At 43.7% G+C, this 20,183-nt stretch overlaps 1 protein-coding gene across 5 annotated transcripts in view; it reads left to right on the forward strand.

Annotated features, from left to right (window-relative positions):
• Positions 1–20,183, forward strand: part of LOC129704516 (microphthalmia-associated transcription factor-like) — a 206,428-nt gene that overhangs the window by 87,921 nt on the left and 98,324 nt on the right. For all 5 annotated transcript variants that reach the window (XM_055647661.1, XM_055647659.1, XM_055647663.1 and 2 more), the window contains one exon: positions 19,576–19,825. In XM_055647661.1, the coding sequence (XP_055503636.1) occupies positions 19,576–19,825 (250 nt within the window). The remainder of the gene's footprint in view (positions 1–19,575; positions 19,826–20,183) is intronic.

Genomic DNA, 20,183 nt, shown 5'->3' on the forward strand with positions numbered 1-20,183 from the left:
CGCTTTCCCAAGTTACTCACAAATTCTCCCGAGTTTTCCCCTTGATTCAAACTTGGAGAATTACGGTAATTGCCAGCCGTAGGTACTTGGGGCTATTTATTTTTTTACTCATGGACATTTTTCAACATGCTGAAAAACGTCCCGACTTGCCTGATGCCTCGAGTAACTATGGCTGGCATTATGAGCCGCTACGAAATATCTACGGACTCGCTACGGACATTCTCCGAGTTTGAGTCAAGGGGAAAACTCGGCAGAATTTGTGAGTAACTCAGGAAAGTGGGACAGGCCCTTTAGATCGGGGTCTTAAAGATAGCGGAGTCAGGGGATATGGCGAGAAGGCAGGAACGGGGTACTGATTGTGGATGATCAGCCATGATCATATTGAATAGAGGTGCTGGCTCATATTGAATAGAGGTGCTGGCTAGAAGGGCCGAATGGCCTACTGCACCTATTGCCTATGGTCTATTGTGTGACTGGCATTCAAGCAGAATCTCAGAACATGTATCTGATCAAAGGTTGCAAAAAGTTTCCGGCAGATCCGAATTATGAGTTTGTGAGATGATCAGCTTTGCAGTCACAGTGGGGGAAATTGGTCAATAACTCTTTGAATATTCACATGTGGAGACAAATGTATCTAGCTTGTCTATTGCTGCTTCCCAATCCCATGGCCTGGAATCCTCGTGGAAATGAATAGCACTGAGGAAAACCCTTTTCACCCAGAGAGTTGTGAATCTGTGGAATTCTCTGCCACAGAAGGCAGTGGAGGCCAATTCACTGGGTCTCTATTCAAGAGAGAGTTACTGTGGATTTAGCTCTTAGAGCTAAGGGAATCGAGGGATATGTGGAGAAAGCAGGAACGGGGGGGTTAATTTCGGATGATCTGGCTGGTTCGAAGGGCCGAATGCCCTACTCCTGCTATTATTTTCTATGTTTCTATCTGCAACCTGACACCAGATTTGATCAGAGGGATAGTTGTCCTATATAAGGCTGTGGAATTCCAGCAAGGCGGGATTGCACTGGTAAAAGCCTTGCAGTGAGGGAGTGTAGTAGTGACAGAACGTATTGCTACGTATTGTTACTCCCTAATTCCTGGACGTTCAGCAGATCTGGTAAATCTAAGGCCGACTTTCATGGAACAAATAAATGTTGGCGATCCGCCAGCGACTGCTGTTTCAACCAAAACAATAAATATTTGTTGAACGTGTACTGTAAAATTTTGTGTGTGGGAAGGAACCGCAGATGCTGGTTTTCCCCGAAGACAGACACAAAATGCTGTAGTAACTCAGCGGGACAGGCAGCTTCTCAGGAGAAAAGTAATGGGTGAAGTTTCAGGCCGAGACCCTTCTTCAGAAGAAGGGCCTTGACTCGAAACGTCGCTTATTCCTTATACCTGACCCGCTGAGTTTCTCCAGCATTCTGTGTCTATCTTCACTGTAAAAGCTTGTACTTTCCCCACTCCAATTGTTGAAAATGCTTCCCAGGTTCTGAGTCCAAGATTGTTTACATTCAGTCCAAATCTTTATAACAGGACCTTCCCCAGGTAATGAGCAGGTTCTGTTCCAAGCAGACATCAGAACATAGTCAAAAATCATTCAATATGGTAACCATGCCTTGCAAGTATGGCATTTACTGGCACCAAAAGCACACAAGACTGATAAAAAATAATTGGTGAATGTTGAGAAAGAGGGAGGAAACGAGTTCTGCCATTCTCGTAACAGAAGCATGTTTTAAAAAAAAAAATTCAAAATAGACTTTATTCAAGTAATAAACGCATGTGCCTTTGTTGGACCTGAATTGTCCATAAGTCAGGCATTCGATCCATTGTTGAATTTGTTTGTTTCTGTGCTTACACCTTTCGTCCATAGCGGTTTCTTGGTGACGTGGTTTTGATGGATGTCTCCAGCGTGTTTGTGTCTTGCGCAAAATAAAAAGTAGTTGTGCCCCTGTAAAAGACCTTTAGGTTACGCTGCCTTGGTACGCTGCCTTGGTACGCTGCCTTGGTACGCTGCCTTGGTACGCGCTGCCAACATCGTGGCATAAATGGTATCGTGGACCATGGTAGTAAAGGTGATAATGTCTGGTTAATGTCAGCGGGAGTTCCAGTTACCCTGTTGCTTTTAGTGTAAGGGCTGAGCCCAAATGAAGGTCAAATCCCATCAAACTGAAGCAAAATGGAGCCTCTCAGCTTTTTAAAAGATTTTTGCATTAATTTAGTTCCGGCAACCAGTTCCAGGTATGTGTGCGTTGTGGGTGTGTATGTGTTGTATGTGCATTGTGTGTTGAGTGTGTGTGTGTGTGTTCAGTTTATGTGTGCGTGGCCGGGGGTCGTGCAGAGTTGGGGAGAGGAGTTTGTCGGAGAGGTGAAATCATTTAAATACAGAAATCTATGAATACTCTTAAAAAATATACTTTCACAATTCCGCCTAATGGTAGTTGAATGTTATATTTCAAGTCTGATTCAGTGTGGCAGCTGCGGGAACAACAATTGATAGAAATAGAATTGAAAATAATGTGTTTCCTGTAAAAATAACAGGAGTCATAGAGCTGTTGGAATCGTCATCACGATGACTACTGGGCAACTTTGCAGTCATGATTTTTCAGACATTGTCGATACCAAAATTGATTTCTTTACTGTCTTGATTCTAAAAAACGTATTGCTCTGTGGCTTTTGGAGCAGCTGTTCCAAGTTTAGTATTGCTGCATAGCCTTTATGTTAATATCGGAAGAGGTGTGCAGACTGAAGACGGGCCCCCGACCCAAAACGTTACCTGTCCATTCCCTACGGAGATGCTGCCTGACCCGCTGATTCACTGCAGCACGTTGAGTTTTACATCACGGCGCCAAACTTGCCGTTCTTTATAATGGGAGGTTCACTGGCAAGTGAGCTCTGTGTTGCTCTGCTGGGATCCAGCACAAACCACTCCTGCCTCACTGGTGTCAACATCCTCATCGTTGACAACATTAGCGACGCAGTGGTGCTGGTTTCCAACGGGAACGGTGACGGACGCACCACACATCTCTGTCCTCCAGTTCCTGCGGACTTCCGCCGCTGGAAGTATAGGATTTTGGTGTGTGTGCTTTATCATCATTCCTTACAATGCCATGTACGAAAAGTGATCGCAACTTCTACTGAAGTATGGATGGCCGTTGGCTCACTAGAAGCTCATCCGCCCTTTGACAGGCCTTGTTTTTGGTCCTGCTGGGGGTCCACAGCCCCCTCCTCACCTGGCAAACCAGGCGGGGGAGACGGTTTAGTCGCCGACTATCCGACCATGGAGCAGGTAGCACGGGATTACATGGTACCCGTGGCGGGGGGAACTCGATCTAGATCAATATCTACTCTTCTGCTGAAGATGGGCACAAAATGCTGGAGTAACTCAGCAGGGCAGGCAGCATCTCTGGAGAGACGGAATGGGTTCTGGGCCGAGACCCTCCTTCAAACTGAGAGTTGGGGGAGAGGGAGACATAGAGATATGGAAGGGTAAGGTGTGAAAACACAGAACAAAGGGGACTTTAGTCTTCTGCTAATGGACCCACAATGAGCAATCGGGGTGGGGGGGGGGGGGGTGGGCTGGGGCTGAGGCGAGAGGTGTGGTCATTCAGCGCTGAGATGTTAAAAGGAATAGATGACGTTTTGGGTCGAGACCCATAGAAACATAGAAAATAGGTGCAGGAGTAGGCCATTCGGCCCTTCAAGCCTGCACCCTCATTCAATATGATCATGGCTGATCATCCAACTCAGTATCCTGTACCTGCCTTCTCTCCATACCCCCTGATCCCTTTAGCCACAAGGGCCACATCTAACTCCCTCTTAAATATAGCCAATGAACTGGCCTCAACTACCTTCTGTGGCAGAGAATTCCAGAGATTCACCACTCTCTGTGTGAAAAATGTTTTCCTCATCTCGGTCCTAAAAGATTTCCCCCTTATTCTTAAATTGTGACCCCTTGTTCTGGACTTCCCCAACATTGGGACCAATCTTCCTGCATCTAGCCTGTCCAACCCCTTAAGAATTTTGTAAGTTTCTATAAGATCCCCCCTCAATCTTCTAAATTCTAGCGAGTACAAGCCAAATCTATCCAGTCTTTCTTCATATGTAAGTCCTGACATCCCAGGTGGTGAACCTTCTCTGTACTCCCTCTTCAGACCCGCTTCTTCAGACTGGGAGTCGGGGGAGAGGGAAACTTGATGTATGAAAAGGTACAGACCAAATTGGTGCCAGCCCCAATGACTCAGGAAAGGTGGAACCAACAATGGTCCATTGTTGGCTGTGGAAGAGGTGATAACAAGGGGATGCGAGCATGACGATGTGGATGGGGGGGATGTAGAGATGATGTTCCATTATTCGTACGTAACAATGAAGTGTTTCTAAGATGTAACATTTTTCGTCCATACACAAGCCACACAGTTTGTATATACTGTAGGACTTCATCTTTTATCAAGCTATGTGTAAACAATTCACGTTAGTTCTTGTAGTGTTTTGTCTTATCAAACTATTCCTTCATTGCGGCTGTTGTGTAAACATTGTAAATGTTAGAAGCTGCAACATCAGATCAATGTGACCTTTTGGAAAAGCATGTTATATTCAGGGAGTTGTGGAGGTAGGTTTGCACAAGAGATTTGTCCTTGAAGGAGCGTGTTAGTGTTTTTTTACTGTGTTTATCTCACGTTACTTAAGTGCATTCAATCTGCAAACTCCAAAGATCCGTTGATAATGCATATTCTTATCCTTGCATTCATCATACCACTGAGAGTGTAAAACCCCTGTCCCACGGTATGAGTTAATTCCAAGAGTTCTCCCGAGTTTGCCCTGTTCGAACTCGGAGATTTACGGTAATGGACACTCGTGGACATACGGTACTCGGGGCTCTCGTGGACATTTTTCATCGTTGAAAAATCTTCACGAGTCTTCCCATGCTTGCCCGCCGTTAACGAGTCTTCCCGAGTAGCTGCCATTAGCGCTAAGAGACGTCCCCGAGCTCCGACGTACCCGCTACGTTCATTCTCCGTGCTTACCACGAGTTTGATTTTATTTTTAAACTCGGGAGAGCTCTTGGAATGAACTCGTACTGTGGGACAGGGCTATAATAATGTATTCTTTTAATTTAGAGTTTAAAATTGCAGCATGGTCATACCGTCAGCTCTTCGACCCATCGAGTCTACGACGATCATCGTCTACCAGTTCACACAAGTTCATTGTTATCCCACTTTCACAACCCACACACCAGGGGAAATTTACAGAAGCCATTTAACCTACAAACCCGCACGTCTTTGGGACGTGGGAGGAAACCGGAGCACCTGGATAAAACCCACGCAGGTCACAGGGAGAACGTACAAACTCCGTGCAGACAGCACCCGTGGTCAGGGTTGAATCTGGGTCTCTGACGCTTTGAGGCAGTAACTCTACCAACGCAATATTTTAGTGTCTTCAGACAGCACCAGTGATCAGGATTGAACTCGGGTCTTTGGCCCTGTGTGAAGCAGCAGCTCTGTCGCTGTGCCACCATGCCCCTTTCGTCAGTAAATTTACTTGGAGCTTTTCAGAATTTGCCTCCAATTTTGCATCTTATTATTGAATATCATATGGTGAAGGTTTTTTCTCAGACTGCGATCTGGGTAATACACTCCAAGTTTGTCTGTTTGTCTGCAGCAACTTCAGCAGAAAAGTCACCTAAAGCCACAAAACTGACCTGCCAAAGTCAGTGCAGATCACCAGGACACTTTCAGCGACAATTCAGCCCCATGACATTGAATGCCTTCAACTACCCTTGTTTCCTTTCTCACATATTTGATATTCCATTTCTGACCTTTTGAGAATTTGGAAACCAGAATCAGGGAATGAATATATGAGGGGCAAATCAAGCCCTCGTCCTGTAGAGGTCAAACACAGCAGCTGCAAAGGATCAAAGGAATTATTTGGAATCCAACTGAAGTATAGCCAGTCAGTACATTCAGCGGGTGAGAAAAGGGACAGGTGACACTTCGGGTCAAGACCCTTCTTCAGTCTGAAGAAGATTTCTCGACCCGAAACGTCACCTATTCCTTTTCTCCCGAGATGCTGCCTGTCCTGCTGAGTTACTCCAGCATTTTGTGTCTATCTTCGGTGTAAGCCAGCAGTTGCACTTCTTCCCTACACGACCCAGTACATTCCATCGATACAGGGAAATCTGACAGGAAAAGTGATTCGTCTGTGCCTGTTGTAATGAGGTTAAAGATGTGGTAGTTTAAAAGAATGGGCTTATTACCAAATAGACCATTAAGGGAAACGTGAAAAGCAACAGTAGATGACCATTTTTTGACCAAGATGGTGCCTAAAACATGGCGACTCATGTGTACTGACTCAATATGGTCTGCTATCTTTACACTCTCCAACCTAGTATAATTGTGCCGGATTTATAGTGGGATTGTTACTCAACTGTATGCAAAAAAATTAATTTGCTGTACTTTGGTCCATGTGACAATAAGGTACCCTTGAATCATTAGAGACCCTCGGACTATCATCAATTGGACTTTAATGGACGTTATTTTGCAGTAAACTAAACGTTATTCCTTTTTATCATGTATCAGTGCACTTTAGATGGCTTGATTGTAATCAAGAATTGCCTTTCCATTGACTGGTTAACACACAACAAAAGCTTTGACTGAACCTCTGTACACATGACAATAAACTAAACTAAACCAATGGTAGTACATTCAGTGGGTCAGGCAGCATCTCTGGGGGAAAGGAATAGGTGACGCCTTCGGGTCAAGACCCCGCTTCAGTCTGAAAAAGGTTCTCGACCCGAAATGTTCCCTATTCCTTTTCTTCCAATATGCTGCCCGTCCTGCTGGCTTTCTCCAGCATTTTGTGTCGATCTTCGGTGTGAACCAGCATTTGGGTCTGAAGAAGGGTCTCGACCTGAAATGTCGCCCATTCCTTCTCTCCCTTGATGCTGCCTCACCCGCTGAGCTACTCCAGCATTTTAGACAATAGGCAATAGACAATAGACAGCAGGCCATTTGGCCCTTCAAGCCATTTAATGTGAGCATGACTGATCTTCCCCAATCTGTACCACGTTCCTGCCTTCTTCCCATATCTCCTGACTCTGCTATCTTTAAGAGCCCTACCTAGCTCCCTCTTGAAAGTATCCAGAGAATTGGACTTCTGAGGCAGCGAATTCCACAGACTCACAACTCTCTGTGAGAAAAAGTGTTTCCTCGTCTCCGTTCTAAATGGCTTACCCATTATTCTGAAACTGTGACATTTTGTGTCAGCCAACAGAATATGAGGGTAAGTTATTCAGAAATATTAAAAGGCTGTCAATTCATATGGTGGGAATTCTCCTGTTACATCATCAGAATATTTGGTGTAGTAAATCATCTTTACATTGGTCTAGATGAGGAAAAATATGTGATGAAAGGAAATTAACAAGATGAGAAGTAGGTGATTAAGATGAAAGTCTACTGAGATTAATCAAGCATCAATCAGATGGTCAAGGTACATTTTTGTGTACATTTCTGAATCCTTTTGATTCTAGCTGTTGCATTTTTCTTTTCGTATTATTAAGCCCCTGTCCCACTTTCACGACCTAATTGGCGACCTCTGCCGAGTTTGCCCATGACTCATACTTGCAGCATGGTCGCCACAAGGTCATAGGAGGTCGTAGGAGGTCTTCGTAACTCTTCCTCACGCTTGTGAGTGGTCTCCGCGTACTCGTGGCCTTAAGTAGGTCGCGGCGTTTTTTCCAGCCTGATAAAAAATGTCCATGAGTAAGAAAAAAGGTCGGCATGGAAAAAATTGATACTTTTTACTCGTAGGTAGAAAAATAGAAACATAGAAACATAGAAATTAGGTGCAGGAGTAGGCCATTCGGCCCTTCGAGCCTGCACCGCCATTCAATATGATCATGGCTGATCATCCAACTCAGTATCCCATACCTGCCTTCTCTCCATACCCCCTGATCCCCTTAGCCACAAGGGCCACATCTAACTCCCTCTTAAATATAGCCAATGAACTGGCCTCAACTACCCTCTGTGGCAGAGAGTTCCAGAGATTCTCCACTCTCTGTGTGAAAAAAGTTCTTCTCATCTCGGTTTTAAAGGATTCCCCCCTTATCCTTAAGCTGTGACCCCTTGCCCTGGACTTCCCCAACATCGGGAACAATCTTCCTGTATCTAGCCTGTCCAACCCCTTAAGAATTTTGTAAGTTTCTATAAGATCCCCTCTCAATCTCCTAAATTCTAGAGAGTGTAAACCAAGTCTATCCAGTCTTTCTTCTTTAGACAGTCCTGACATCCCAGGAATCAGTCTGGTGAACCTTCTCTGCACTCCCTCTATGGCAATAATGTCCTTCCTCAGATTTGGAGACCAAAATTGTACGCAATACTCCAGGTGTGGTCTCACCAAGACCCTGTACAACTGCAGTAGAACCTCCCTGCTCCTATACTCAAATCATTTTGCAATGAAAGCTAATAGGTCGTAGGTAGGTCGTGATGGTGGTCGTAGGTAGTTGTAGGTAGTCGTAGGTCGGTTACTGGCCCGAGGAAAAAAAATGCGATCATGACATAATTTTATCATGCGATCATTTTCCATTCGTAGCTATTCGTAGTTGGTCTTGGGCGTGGAAGACTGAGGTCGAGGAGGTTCGTAGGAGGTCGTAGACATAGTCGTAGGAGGTCTTTCACTTCGGCAAGTCAACACGACCTTGACATGTTTTCAACACGTCTAGGGTCTTCTAAACTCATGGATTAGGTCGTCCAAGTGGGACAGGCCCTTTACTAACAGAAATTGTATTGTTTGAGGTTGAACATAGAATAAAATGAGAGTGTTGAACTGAACGATGTTACTTGCGACATTGGATGAAGGTTATGAGATATAAATGTAGATAATCTTGTGAAGAATTGATGTGGCAGGAATAATAAATTCCCCTCTGGAATATTAGGACAGGAGGTTTGAGTTTTATTGATGTTTATAGGAAAGATGCAGGGCAAAAATATTAGTCATTCTGCGAGTCTCATTGTATAACCTACGTAAAATAACTTTAATCCGCTATTTATTGGGTCATGGCCAACATGTTTAAATGCAAGATGTTTCATATTAAATTTGGAAGGCTCACTTTAATAAATCACAGATTATGAGTTCATATTTAGCACTTAACTGATCTTTTACTACTTATTAGAATACAAAGTAGACCAGAACATCTTCTACAAGGAATTCAGTTAATTCACCCATTTTTTTTTACATCATTCAAATTTCCAGTTGTTTATATTATATTTTGGAATGAATTATATCTTAAGAAATTAAACCAAGTTCACCATTTCTTAAACCAGTTTGTTATTGCAATTCTGTGTTGTTTTGGATACAAGTGACAGGATTTTTCATTCTTTTATGCACATCTTTCCTTGGAAAAGTTAAGTGCTTTGGGCCGAATGGCCTACTCCTGCACCTATTGTCTATTGTCTTTTGTTACCTGCCCTTTTTTGATTAGTTTACCTTATTGCCACATGCACTGAGGTACAGTGAACAAGTTATTTGTTTCATGCTATCCAGTCAGCAGAAAGATTATACATGATTAACATGAGGGTGGCACAGTGGTGCAGAGGTAGAGTTGCTACCTTGCAGTGCCAGAGACCCGGGTTTAATCCTGGCCATGAGTGCTGTCTGTACGGAGTTTGTCCATTCTCCTCCTGAACTGCATGGGTTTTCTCTCACTCTCCAAAGATGTATAGATTTGTAGATTAATTGGTTTCAGTAAAATTGTAAACTGTCCCTAGCATGTGTAGGATAGTGTTAGTGTGCGGCGATGGCTGGTCGGCGTGGACTCAGTGTGCAGAAGGGCCTGTTTCTGCGCTGTATCTCTAAACACTAAAACTAAATGAAGCTGTCCACAGTGTACAGATACAGGGTAAAGGAATCACCATCTTAGCCAGTGTCCCATCTCGAGCAGGTCAGACGTTTGGCCTTTCTGAATGTGAAAATGCTGAAGAAAACTGGATATTTAAGTCTGACAATCGATCACTTTGGGGCATTACTGTTTGGAACAGGTTGCTTAGTTACAGCTGAGTATTCCATTTATTCGTTCCTCCAGATTTAAACGAGTTAAGCACAAGAGCAAAGTATCTCTTTATGTCACTCCAGAACAGAGAGGATTTGAAGTACATCTTGAAAATATTTTTTATCCTGAAGGGAAATAACTCCCTCACATATTTAGAATTGTAACGTTATGCATTCTGTGCCATCAAATGATGCCTTTGACCATGTGCATTTTGCAACGATCTTTTTGTTCTAAAATGTGCCTGTGTATAATATCCGTGTTGGGATGTTCAGTTTAGGCTCGTAATGTTGATGGTAACTTTGATTATCTGACGACCAAAGAGATTGGTGTCAACTCCTCGTGAGAGGAGGAGCCATCTTGGGGAACCGCTGCTAACCAGCAGCCGTCCGTTTAATTCACTTTTGTTTTGTAGTTCTAGTGAGTCCTGTGTTTTGTTTGTGGGAGAAATAGAATTTTTAATGTGGGGGGAAGGGGGTAACTATATTCCTAGGTCCCTACCTGGTCGGTGAGGCAGCTTTTTCTCCGGGCTGCCCCGTCGACCCGTCCTTGTGGCCTACCAGCGGGCGTGGAGCGCCGTTTCCTGGCGGGGACCGCTCAGCACCTCGGCTTCGGTGGCGGCACAGCGCTGGAGCGCTATCGCGGAGCGGAGCGGGCGATGCCTTGCCTGGGTCGCCGCGCTGGATCGACGCGCTGGAGCTCCGGTGAGCTGTGACCGCCGAGTTCAACACCTCCGGGCTGCGGGTCTGCGGAGCGGAGCGGGCGGCGCCGACTTCAACATCGGGAGCCTGGGAGCTCCAAACCGGCGCGGCCTTGTCGGCTTCGGAAGCCGCGGTCTCCGGTAAGGAAGCGGCCGTTCCAGGTGGCCCAGCCGCTGAGAGGACTCTCCCGACGCCAGGGCAACAGCACCCGGCGAGAACGGCCAGGAACATCGTGCCTCCGTAGAGGCAATAGCGGAGGCCTCAATAGGCCTGTCTTTGGGAGAACTGGGGATGGGGACTGGACATTGTGCCTTCCCCCACAGTGGTAACCATTGTGGGGGGATGATTTTTGTGTGTAAGTGATTATTTTAGTTTGTGTCCAAGATGGCTGTCGGAAGGGAGAGTGTACGCTGGCGCGGCTCAGCTGCCGCTGCTCTCTCTTCACATTGTGTTTTTGATTTTTTTTTTGTCTTTGGATCGAATTCTGTCTTTAATTTGTATATTGGTGATGTCTTTATAATTTATTTTAATCCGATTATATGTTTTTTTTACTCTTGTTAAATTCTGTAAGGTGTCCTTGAGACTTTTGAAAGGCGCCCGCAAATAAAATGTATTATTATTATTAATATTATTATTATTATTATTATTAACTTGCACATCACTGCTATAATAATAATCAATACACTAACTTGCTCGCTAATTAGTCCGATTTATTAAACAGACGCCATTGTGGCAGCACAGAATTCTCTCTTTTTATGAAAAAGATCAGAGGCTCAGTGAAGGTTTCAAACCGACATCTTGTGTGGAGGAAGGTTTTTATTTTTGTACAAGGCGTACACCAAGGAGAGGGAATCAGCAGTTTCTGTTCCTGGTTACAGCCATTACATTACAAAAACTTGGTACTTTATAAAACGGTAGGCTTTATTACTTTTAGTTTCTGCAACATAGATTCCGAAATGATTCGTTCCTGCAGTTTATTGAGATTGCACATACTTTTTCCAAAGAGAAATAATGGGAAATGGGCAAAGCCCAATAGCCTCTGAAGACCTCACATGTGCTTTGGATGACTGCCTAAGGCAGGCTATCAGTTCTGTGAAAATGACAAATAGAACTCCATGTGAAGGAAGGAACTGCAGAAGCTGCTTTAACACCAAAGATAGACACAAAATGCTGGAGTAACTCGACGGGCCGAGCAGCAGGAATGGAGAGAAGGAATCAGGTCGAGACCCTTCTGTCACTCATTCCTTCTCTTCAGAGATGCTGCCAGTCCCGTCGAGTTACTCCAGCATTTAGTGTCTATAGTTGGAGGTCCATCGTGTGTGCTGGGATCACTGTGATGCCCACATCTACATTTTTTGCTGTTCAACGATGTCATTTGTATTTTTGAGCAATACACAAAGTGCTGGAGTAACTCGACGGGTCAGGCAGCATCTGGGATGGGATTGGGCTGGCGACGTTTCAGGTCAGGACCCTTCTTCAGTTGGTCAGAATCAGACTGAAGAATTACCTGACCTGCTGAGTTCCTCCAGCACTTTGTATTTTGCTCAAGATTCCAGCATCTGCAATTCCTTCATTTGTGGCTCCGTTTTGTATTCTTCTTCCACATTTCAAAAACGTGTGGTTATGCAAACCTCATCTGCTCCAAAATAGCATATAGCAAGCCTTTGTGGGTCATCGCACATCTGCGTGCTGACTAATGATGGCTCCTGGTTAGGAAATATCTTGATTTTGAAATTCTCATTTTTATTATTAGTTCTCTCAAAGGCCTATAATTCTTTTCATATTGAAAGAAAACACAAAGTGCTGGAGTAACTCAGCGGATCATCGGATCTCTGGAGAACATGGATAGGTGACGTTTCGGGTCGGGACCCTTCTTCAGACTGATCAGATATTTGCCTTTCTCCAGGTCTAGCCTCTGGATCAGGCTTGAATTTCATCTTGGCACCCATGCTTTGAAGATGACACTAAAGTGGGTGGAATTGTAAATATTGAAGGTGGTTGTCAAAAATTGCAGCAGGATTGTATAAGATAAGATCTCATGTAATTAATACTTATGAACTTATGAAGTTTTCTGCTGTTGTTAACACATTTAATTTGCTGTATCTTTTGATATTATTGCCTCCATTCTCTTTCCCAATCTTGTTGTTGTCACTGCATGAAATCCTCCAAGTGCTAAAATATTGCATAAAACTGACAAGTTTCACAGTTCAGTGGGATTTCCCAATGAGTGGCGCAGATAAGTGTGGTTATGGAAAGGCACAGTGGGGCAGTGGTAGAGTTGCTGCCTTACTGCACCATGGACCCGGGTTCGATCCTGACTACGGGTGCTTGTCTGTACGGATTTTGGATGTTCTCCCCGTGACCCGCGTGGGTTTCCCCCGGGTGCTCTGGTTTCCTCCCACCAAATACGCACACGTTTGAAAGTGAATTGGCTTGGTAAAGTTGTAAAACGTTGTCCCTAGTGTGTGTAGAATAGTGTTAATGTGCGGAGATAGCTGGCCAGCTTGGACTCGGTGGGCTGAAGGGCCTGTTTCCACGCTGTATCTCTGAACTAAAAATAAACTACTGTACCAAAAGCGTATAAATAAATTTGTGCCAGCTCTCATGTATGCAACCTAGCAGTTCATTGTTGAATTGGACACTTCTAATAAAATGCAAAGTGTCAGGAAAAAGTAGAAATATTTTTAAATAGATCCTGTATAATACTATAATGACATTTTCATGTATTTATAGCAAGTGTAAGTGCTATAAATGCACCTGTGCTATAAATTCATCTTACTGCCTTAGAATGGGATCTTTTTTTGTTGCAAATTTTCAGCTTGATACTGTCCTTGGGGAATACTTCTCATTATTTTTCTGCTGCAAAATTAGAAATGTCTAGCACCACTCAAAGTCTGTTAGGTAGACTGAGGCACCTGAAGGAAATGATTTATAAGAAACCCTGAACTGCAAAAAGCATTTTTTTTTCGGGGCCTGTATGTATAAAAATTACTGGTTTTGTAAATGGGCTGACAAGTACATGAAAATTAGAAGCAATATCATCATAGATGGAAAAGGTTCAAGCTAACACAGCAAAAGGTTTACAAAGAAATATAATTGTTTGCAGATTGAACATGGAACATTGAACGGTACAGCACAGGAACTGGCCCTTCAGCCCACAATGTCCATGCCGCCCATGATGGCCAAGTTAAACTAATCCCCCTGACACCACGTGATCCATATCCCTTCATTCCCTGTATTATTCCCTTTATTATTAATGTTTAATGTTTTATGTGTCATTCCTAACTGTCACTGTATGTCATGTTGTCACTTGTGGGTGGAGCAACAAGGCAAATACCTTGTATGTGAATACTTGGCCACTAAACTTATTCATTCATTCATTCAATCATTCATTCATTCATACCCACATGATGATTGAGACTGAAGAGGGGTCTCGACCCAAAACATCACCAATTCTTCTCTTCAGAGATGCTGTCTGTCCCGCTGGTTTATTCCATCTTATTGTGTCTATCTTTGATGGTTAAGTACTCTTGGGCATAAAGATCATTCAGTTTTGGTATAATAACTGTATGTGGTGCAGAATTGAATATGGTATAAGGGATCTCTTAATTGGGTTTGGACTATAAAATGTAATGTGTTATGAGAACACATGGTTATAATATCCTTTGTTTGAGTGTTAGACACCAAAAGCTGGAGTAACTCAGCGGGTCAGGCAGCATCTTTGGAGAAAAGGATGAGGTGATGTTTCGGGTCGAGACCTTTCTTCAGTCCGAGAGTCAGAAGAGAGGGAACTGAGAGATATGAAAAGGTGCATAGAACAAATTAAAGAATGATATGCATAAAGACAGATCAAAGGGAGCAACGATGATCAAGGAAAGGTGGAGCCCACAATGGTCCATTGTTGGTTGTGGGGGAAGGTGATAACGAGTGATACAAGCAGTGAAACTCAGCAGAACGACAGTGAAACTAGTACGACGACCAGGGTGCGGGAGGGACAGAGAGAGAAGGGTTTACTTGAAGTTAGAAAATCCAATATTAATTTTGATGTTTTTGGTGGGCACTTAGTAACTAGGAATACTCATCCCTTGAGTTATCAAAGGTATCAAAGGTATTTTATTGGTCACATTCACATACACCGTGGTGTAATGAAGTGAAATGCTTTTTGCCATTTTGCAGCACACAAAGAAAGAATACAGACATAACATCAATGAGAGTCTTAAACACATAGAACATCCCCCCACAATGGCTCCCACCATGAGGGAAGGCACAAAGTCCAGTCCCCAACCCCAGTTCACCCATAGTCGGGCCTATTGAGGCCTCCACAGTTGCCTCTATGGAGGCCCGATGTTCCTGGCCGTTCTCGCCGGGTGATGGTGCTCCGACGTCGGGAGAGTCCTCACAGCGGCATGGGAACATGGAACGGCTGCCCCCGTACTGGAGGCCGCGGCTTCTGAAGCCGACAAGGCCGCGCCGGTTGGAGCTCCACAACTGGCGATCTTGTCGCGAGATCCCAGGCTCCCGGTGTAAAGTTCGGCGCCACCGCCCGCAGCTGGCCGCTCCACAGTCCCGCAGCTCCGCGATTACAAAATGCAAGATCAGTTTAAGATCATAAGGAATAGGAGTAGAATTGGTCCCATCAAGTCTACTCCGCCATTCAATCATGGCTGATCTATCTCTCCCTCCTAACCCCATTCTCCTGCTCATCGTGCTGGAGTGCTGAAGTGCTCAGCGGGTGGAGAACATAGATAGCTGAGGATTCTGGTCAGGATCCGTGCTGGCGATGGATTGCAGCCAGGGCCCGTCTTCAGACTGATTACAGAGGCCGGAGAAAGAAAGCTGGGAGAGAGGAAAGGCAGGACAAAACGTGGCAGGCAACAGGCGAACACAGCCAAGGGGGATTTTTGATAAACAGATGGTTGGAACAAAGGGCAGAGATTAAAACAGGAGGTGTGAGGCAAAAGGGTTGAAGAGTTGCGGAGTTAAGTTTGAAGAAGGGTCTCGCCCCGAAACATCACCTGTCCATGTTCTCCATAGCTGCTGCTGGACCCGCTGAGTTACTCCAGCACTTTGTGTCCTAAGTTTTGTTATGTTTACTTTGGAGCCTTCATCATAAAGTGCTGGAGTAACTCAGTGGATCGGGCAGCTTCTCTGGAGGATGTGGATAGGAGGCGATTTGGTTCGAGACCCTTCATCGGACTAAATAATGGAGTTTGCTATAGAGCCTTCCCAGGTTCCACAGCAATAAAGCAAGCTGCTACCCGTCTACGCTCGTCCTCTTGATCGTGTCAGTTTTGGAACAAATTCCATCCAGAACTGGCAACTTTCAATCATGATCATTGATTGGAATATTCAGCGTGTGAATTGTTACGGTAACACATGCTATAACTATCAGATTCATTTTTGGGGGCGAGCATGACTTTAATGATTTCCATCTTACTTGGAGTGTTCACACAGGTAGGCTCGGTCCTGAGACGGATGGGGGCTTTTTGTGGGTTTGTTCCCTAAAATTGGAGAATTCAATGTTCAAGCAGTTGGGTTGTGAGTTACGCAAGTGGAATATGACATGCTACACCTGCAGTTTCTTTAAATAACATTTCTTGAGGGTCAGTTTTGGAAGGTCTCCAATGTCTTCCCTAACTTTCTTTCCCATTGTCGCATGAATCATTTGCCACAGAAGGCGGTGGAGGCCAAGTCGATGGATATTTTTTAAAGCAGAGATAGATAGATTATTAGTTAGTACGGGTGTCAGGGGTTATGGGGCGAAGGGAGGAGAATGTGGTTAGGAGGGAGAAATAGATCAGCCGTGATTGAATGGCAGAGTAGACTTGATGGGCCGAATGGCCTAAAGTTCTGCTCCTATTGCTTATGACTTTATCCCTTGTCAACACTTGGTCAACCTACCAACCTTTTTGCTGCTGAGCAATCCCTCTGGAGATCTGTGGTCTCCTCTCATTCTTTCAATTTTAATGGTTTTGTTTTTAGGATGTTGATTATTAAGGTCTAAAATGAGCAAAGTATTTATGCTTCCAGATGTGGTGGACGTTTGCCAGATTAGATTGTGACTTGAGCCTTGTATATAATGCCAGATTTATGTCAGGTAAGTCTGCACAGACCAACAACCAGGCTTGTCCAGCTTTGGCAAGGCCTTAACATCTGTTCTACGTCAGTGGTATCAAAACCACACAGTAGCACATAATTGACTGAAGTTAGTGTGGCTGTTTGATGTACTAGTGTTCTGCTAAATTGTTTATTTAACAGATTGAGTGCCAAGCATCTCCATTCAGTGTGTGTGTGTGTCTGTGTCTGTCTGTGTCTGTCTGTCTGTGTCTGTCTGTGTCTGTCTGTCTGTCTGTCTGTGTCTGTCTGTGTCTGTCTGTCTGTCTGTCTGTCTGTCTGTCTGTGTCTGTCTGTGTCTGTCTGTGTCTGCCTGTCAGAATATTTTATTTTATTATAAAAAGTCCAGATTAAGGGGCAGTTTCTTCCCAGCTGTTATCAGGCAACTGAACCACTCTATCAACAACTATCAACAGCAGTCATGAGCTACTATCTACCTCAGACCCTCAGACTATCTTTAATCGGACTTTATCTTGCACTAAACCCTATGCCCTTTATCATGTATCTGTACACTATGGATGGCTCGATTGTAATCATGTATTGTCTTTCCGCTGACTGGTTAGAACGCAACAAATGCTTTTTACTGTAACTTGGTACACGTGACAATGAACTAAACTTCAAAAATGATAATTGTTCCAAAACGCATTATTAAACCTGTTTTAGCTGGTGCATTGGCTGTCATTTTTCAGTTTGCATTGAATTAATTGCAACTCTTAACATTTATAACTCGGAGGTATATCTTAATAAACTTGGTTATGAACATTTAAATGTTCTGTACACAATTTTGAGTTTAAACACACATCGACAGACACAAAATGTTGGATTAACTCGAAGGGTCAGACAGCATCTTTGGGAATAGGTGACATTTAATGTCGAGACCAGTCTTCAGACATATTTAAACACACGCGATAGTTTGTGGTATTTTCATAACTTTCTGGTTTTTAGACTTCCAATGGGTCAGACTCAGGATCACCATTGAAACAATAGGAGAGCTTAAAATTTAGTTACAGCACAGGAAAGATTATTCAGCCCATGTAGTGTACCAGGTATTTGCAAAGTGCCATCTCAGCCACTTAGGATATTTTTCTATTCATATTTTAGTTTAGTTTAGTTTAGTTTTGAGATACAGCTCGGAAACAGGCCCTTCAGCCCACTGAGTCTGTACCGATCAGCGATCCCCGCACATTAACACAAACCTACATATACTAGGGGCAATGTTACTCTTTTACAATTTTACATTTATACCAAACCAATTAACCTAAAAACATGTACGTCTTATTCTTTCATGCACTTGTGCACTTTGTATCTGCCAGTTTCGTTAATGATGAGATCAAGGTGCAATCAAATAAGGATCATGCATGGGTCAATGCTTCCTTGATTAAGCTTCACCGTAAAGAAGATCATGACTGCTCTAACATTCTATTCCGATTCACTGTCCAACTACTCAGTACAGACCTTTTTCCTTTTATTAGATTAATCAATTACTATATTTAATATTGTAACAGTGGGGCGGTGCAATGGTGCAGCTGGTGGGGCAGCTGCCTCACAGCGCCAGAGACCCGGGTTTGATCCCGACCTCAGGAGCTGCCTGTGTGGAGTTTGCACGTTTTCTTCCTGGTTTCCCATGGGTGCGCTGGTTTCCTCCCACACCTCAAAGGTGTGTGTGTTTGTAGGTTGGGTGAATTGACCCTAGTATGTGGGGAATGGATGAGAAAATTGGTCCAACATAGTGAATCATAAATAAAATAAAAAATAAATTAAATAAATCATAGTGAATCATAAATATAAACAGTGTGAATCGGCGGTTGGCATGCTTTCAGGCTGAGTTGTTCGATTGATTAATCAATTAATTAATTATATTAATAGTTTACGATGTTAACATATCAGCTGCTACTTTGGAATAGTTTGTGACATTTTGACGTCACAGAAAGTTACAGATGGAGACCGTTTGGCCCATTGTGCCCCTGCTAGCTCTTCATCAACGTTGCCATGTTAGACCCACCTCACTTGCACTTTTGCCATAACTCAACAAATATTTCATTTGTTAACATTTATTCACGGGGATGAAATGGGGGAATGGACTAAATTGCTTTGGCTAGGATTGTTTAAATGGTTAAATAATATTTTAAAGAGTCGTAGCAATGAATTCTCTTTGGTTTTCTTAACAAGAGTGACAACTAATTCTAAGATGACTAATTCTAATGTTTAAAAAAAAAAGGACACGAAGTGCTGGAGTAACTCAGCAGGTCAGGCAGCATCTCGGGAGAACATGAATGGGCGACGTTTCAAGTCGAGACCCTTCTTCAGACTCTGAGAAGAGTCTTCAGAAGAGTCTTGTTCAGAGTCTGAAGAAGGGTCTTGACCTGAGATGTCATCTATCCATATTCACCAGAGATGCTGCCTGACCTGCTGAGTAACTCCAGCACTTTGTGTCCTTTTGTGTATTAACCAGCATCTGCAGTTCCTTGTTACTACTCTCTGATTCTAATGTAAATCTGATTTGCGACTCCAGTCATTTGTCACGTACTGGGATGTTAGGTTGGGGGAGGAAATCAGCTTAAATCAGTGCGTGTTGTTAAACTGCAGATTTCAGGCTTTGGGTTATGTTCAATAAGTGTGAGTTCCTAGCACATTCAGTGAGACGCATCCTCCAGTTGACAAGCATATTTCTGTGCTCATCTGTCGTTATCTTCTAACAGAAGCCTGTTTTCTCCATTTATCGGTTGCAGCAATTCATCAGAGCAGCAAGGATCATCTAAGCCCCCATTAACCTCCTCCAACATGACGTCACGGATACTGCTACGGCAGCAACTCATGCGTGAGCAAATGCAGGAGCAGGAGAGACGGGAGCTGCAGCAACATCAGCAGGCAGCACAGTTCATTCAGCAGCGAGTACCAGTCAGCCAGACACAGGCCATCAACGTGAACGTCCCCAACAATCTGTCCACAAACACTCAGGTGCCGATGGAAGTCCTCAAGGTACGGCTGAACCTTTTATCTTTCTCTTTCCTCTCAGACCTGTCCTATTGTACAAATCAGACCTTCTGAAGAAACTTGCACACTGGCAATGAAGGCAGAGTGATATTCTGCCTCATCTAGATACACCATATGTGCATTCAGGAAAATTACATCCATATTTAAAAAACAAAAATGTTTTATGGATATTTCATCACAATGCTCAGAAGCGTGCTTGCAGTTCCTCTGGATAATAGCATTATAAAATTAAAGATTTGCTGTTTCTGAAAGCAGTAACAGCCTAAATTCGACTTGCAAACAGTGGCGTTGATTTGAAAAGTTGTTATAATTTTGTGGAGCACTTTATGACAATTTCTTGCTA

The sequence above is a fragment of the Leucoraja erinacea genome, chromosome 16 (assembly GCF_028641065.1).
Source record: "Leucoraja erinacea ecotype New England chromosome 16, Leri_hhj_1, whole genome shotgun sequence".
Classification (NCBI taxonomy): Eukaryota; Metazoa; Chordata; class Chondrichthyes; order Rajiformes; family Rajidae; genus Leucoraja; species Leucoraja erinaceus.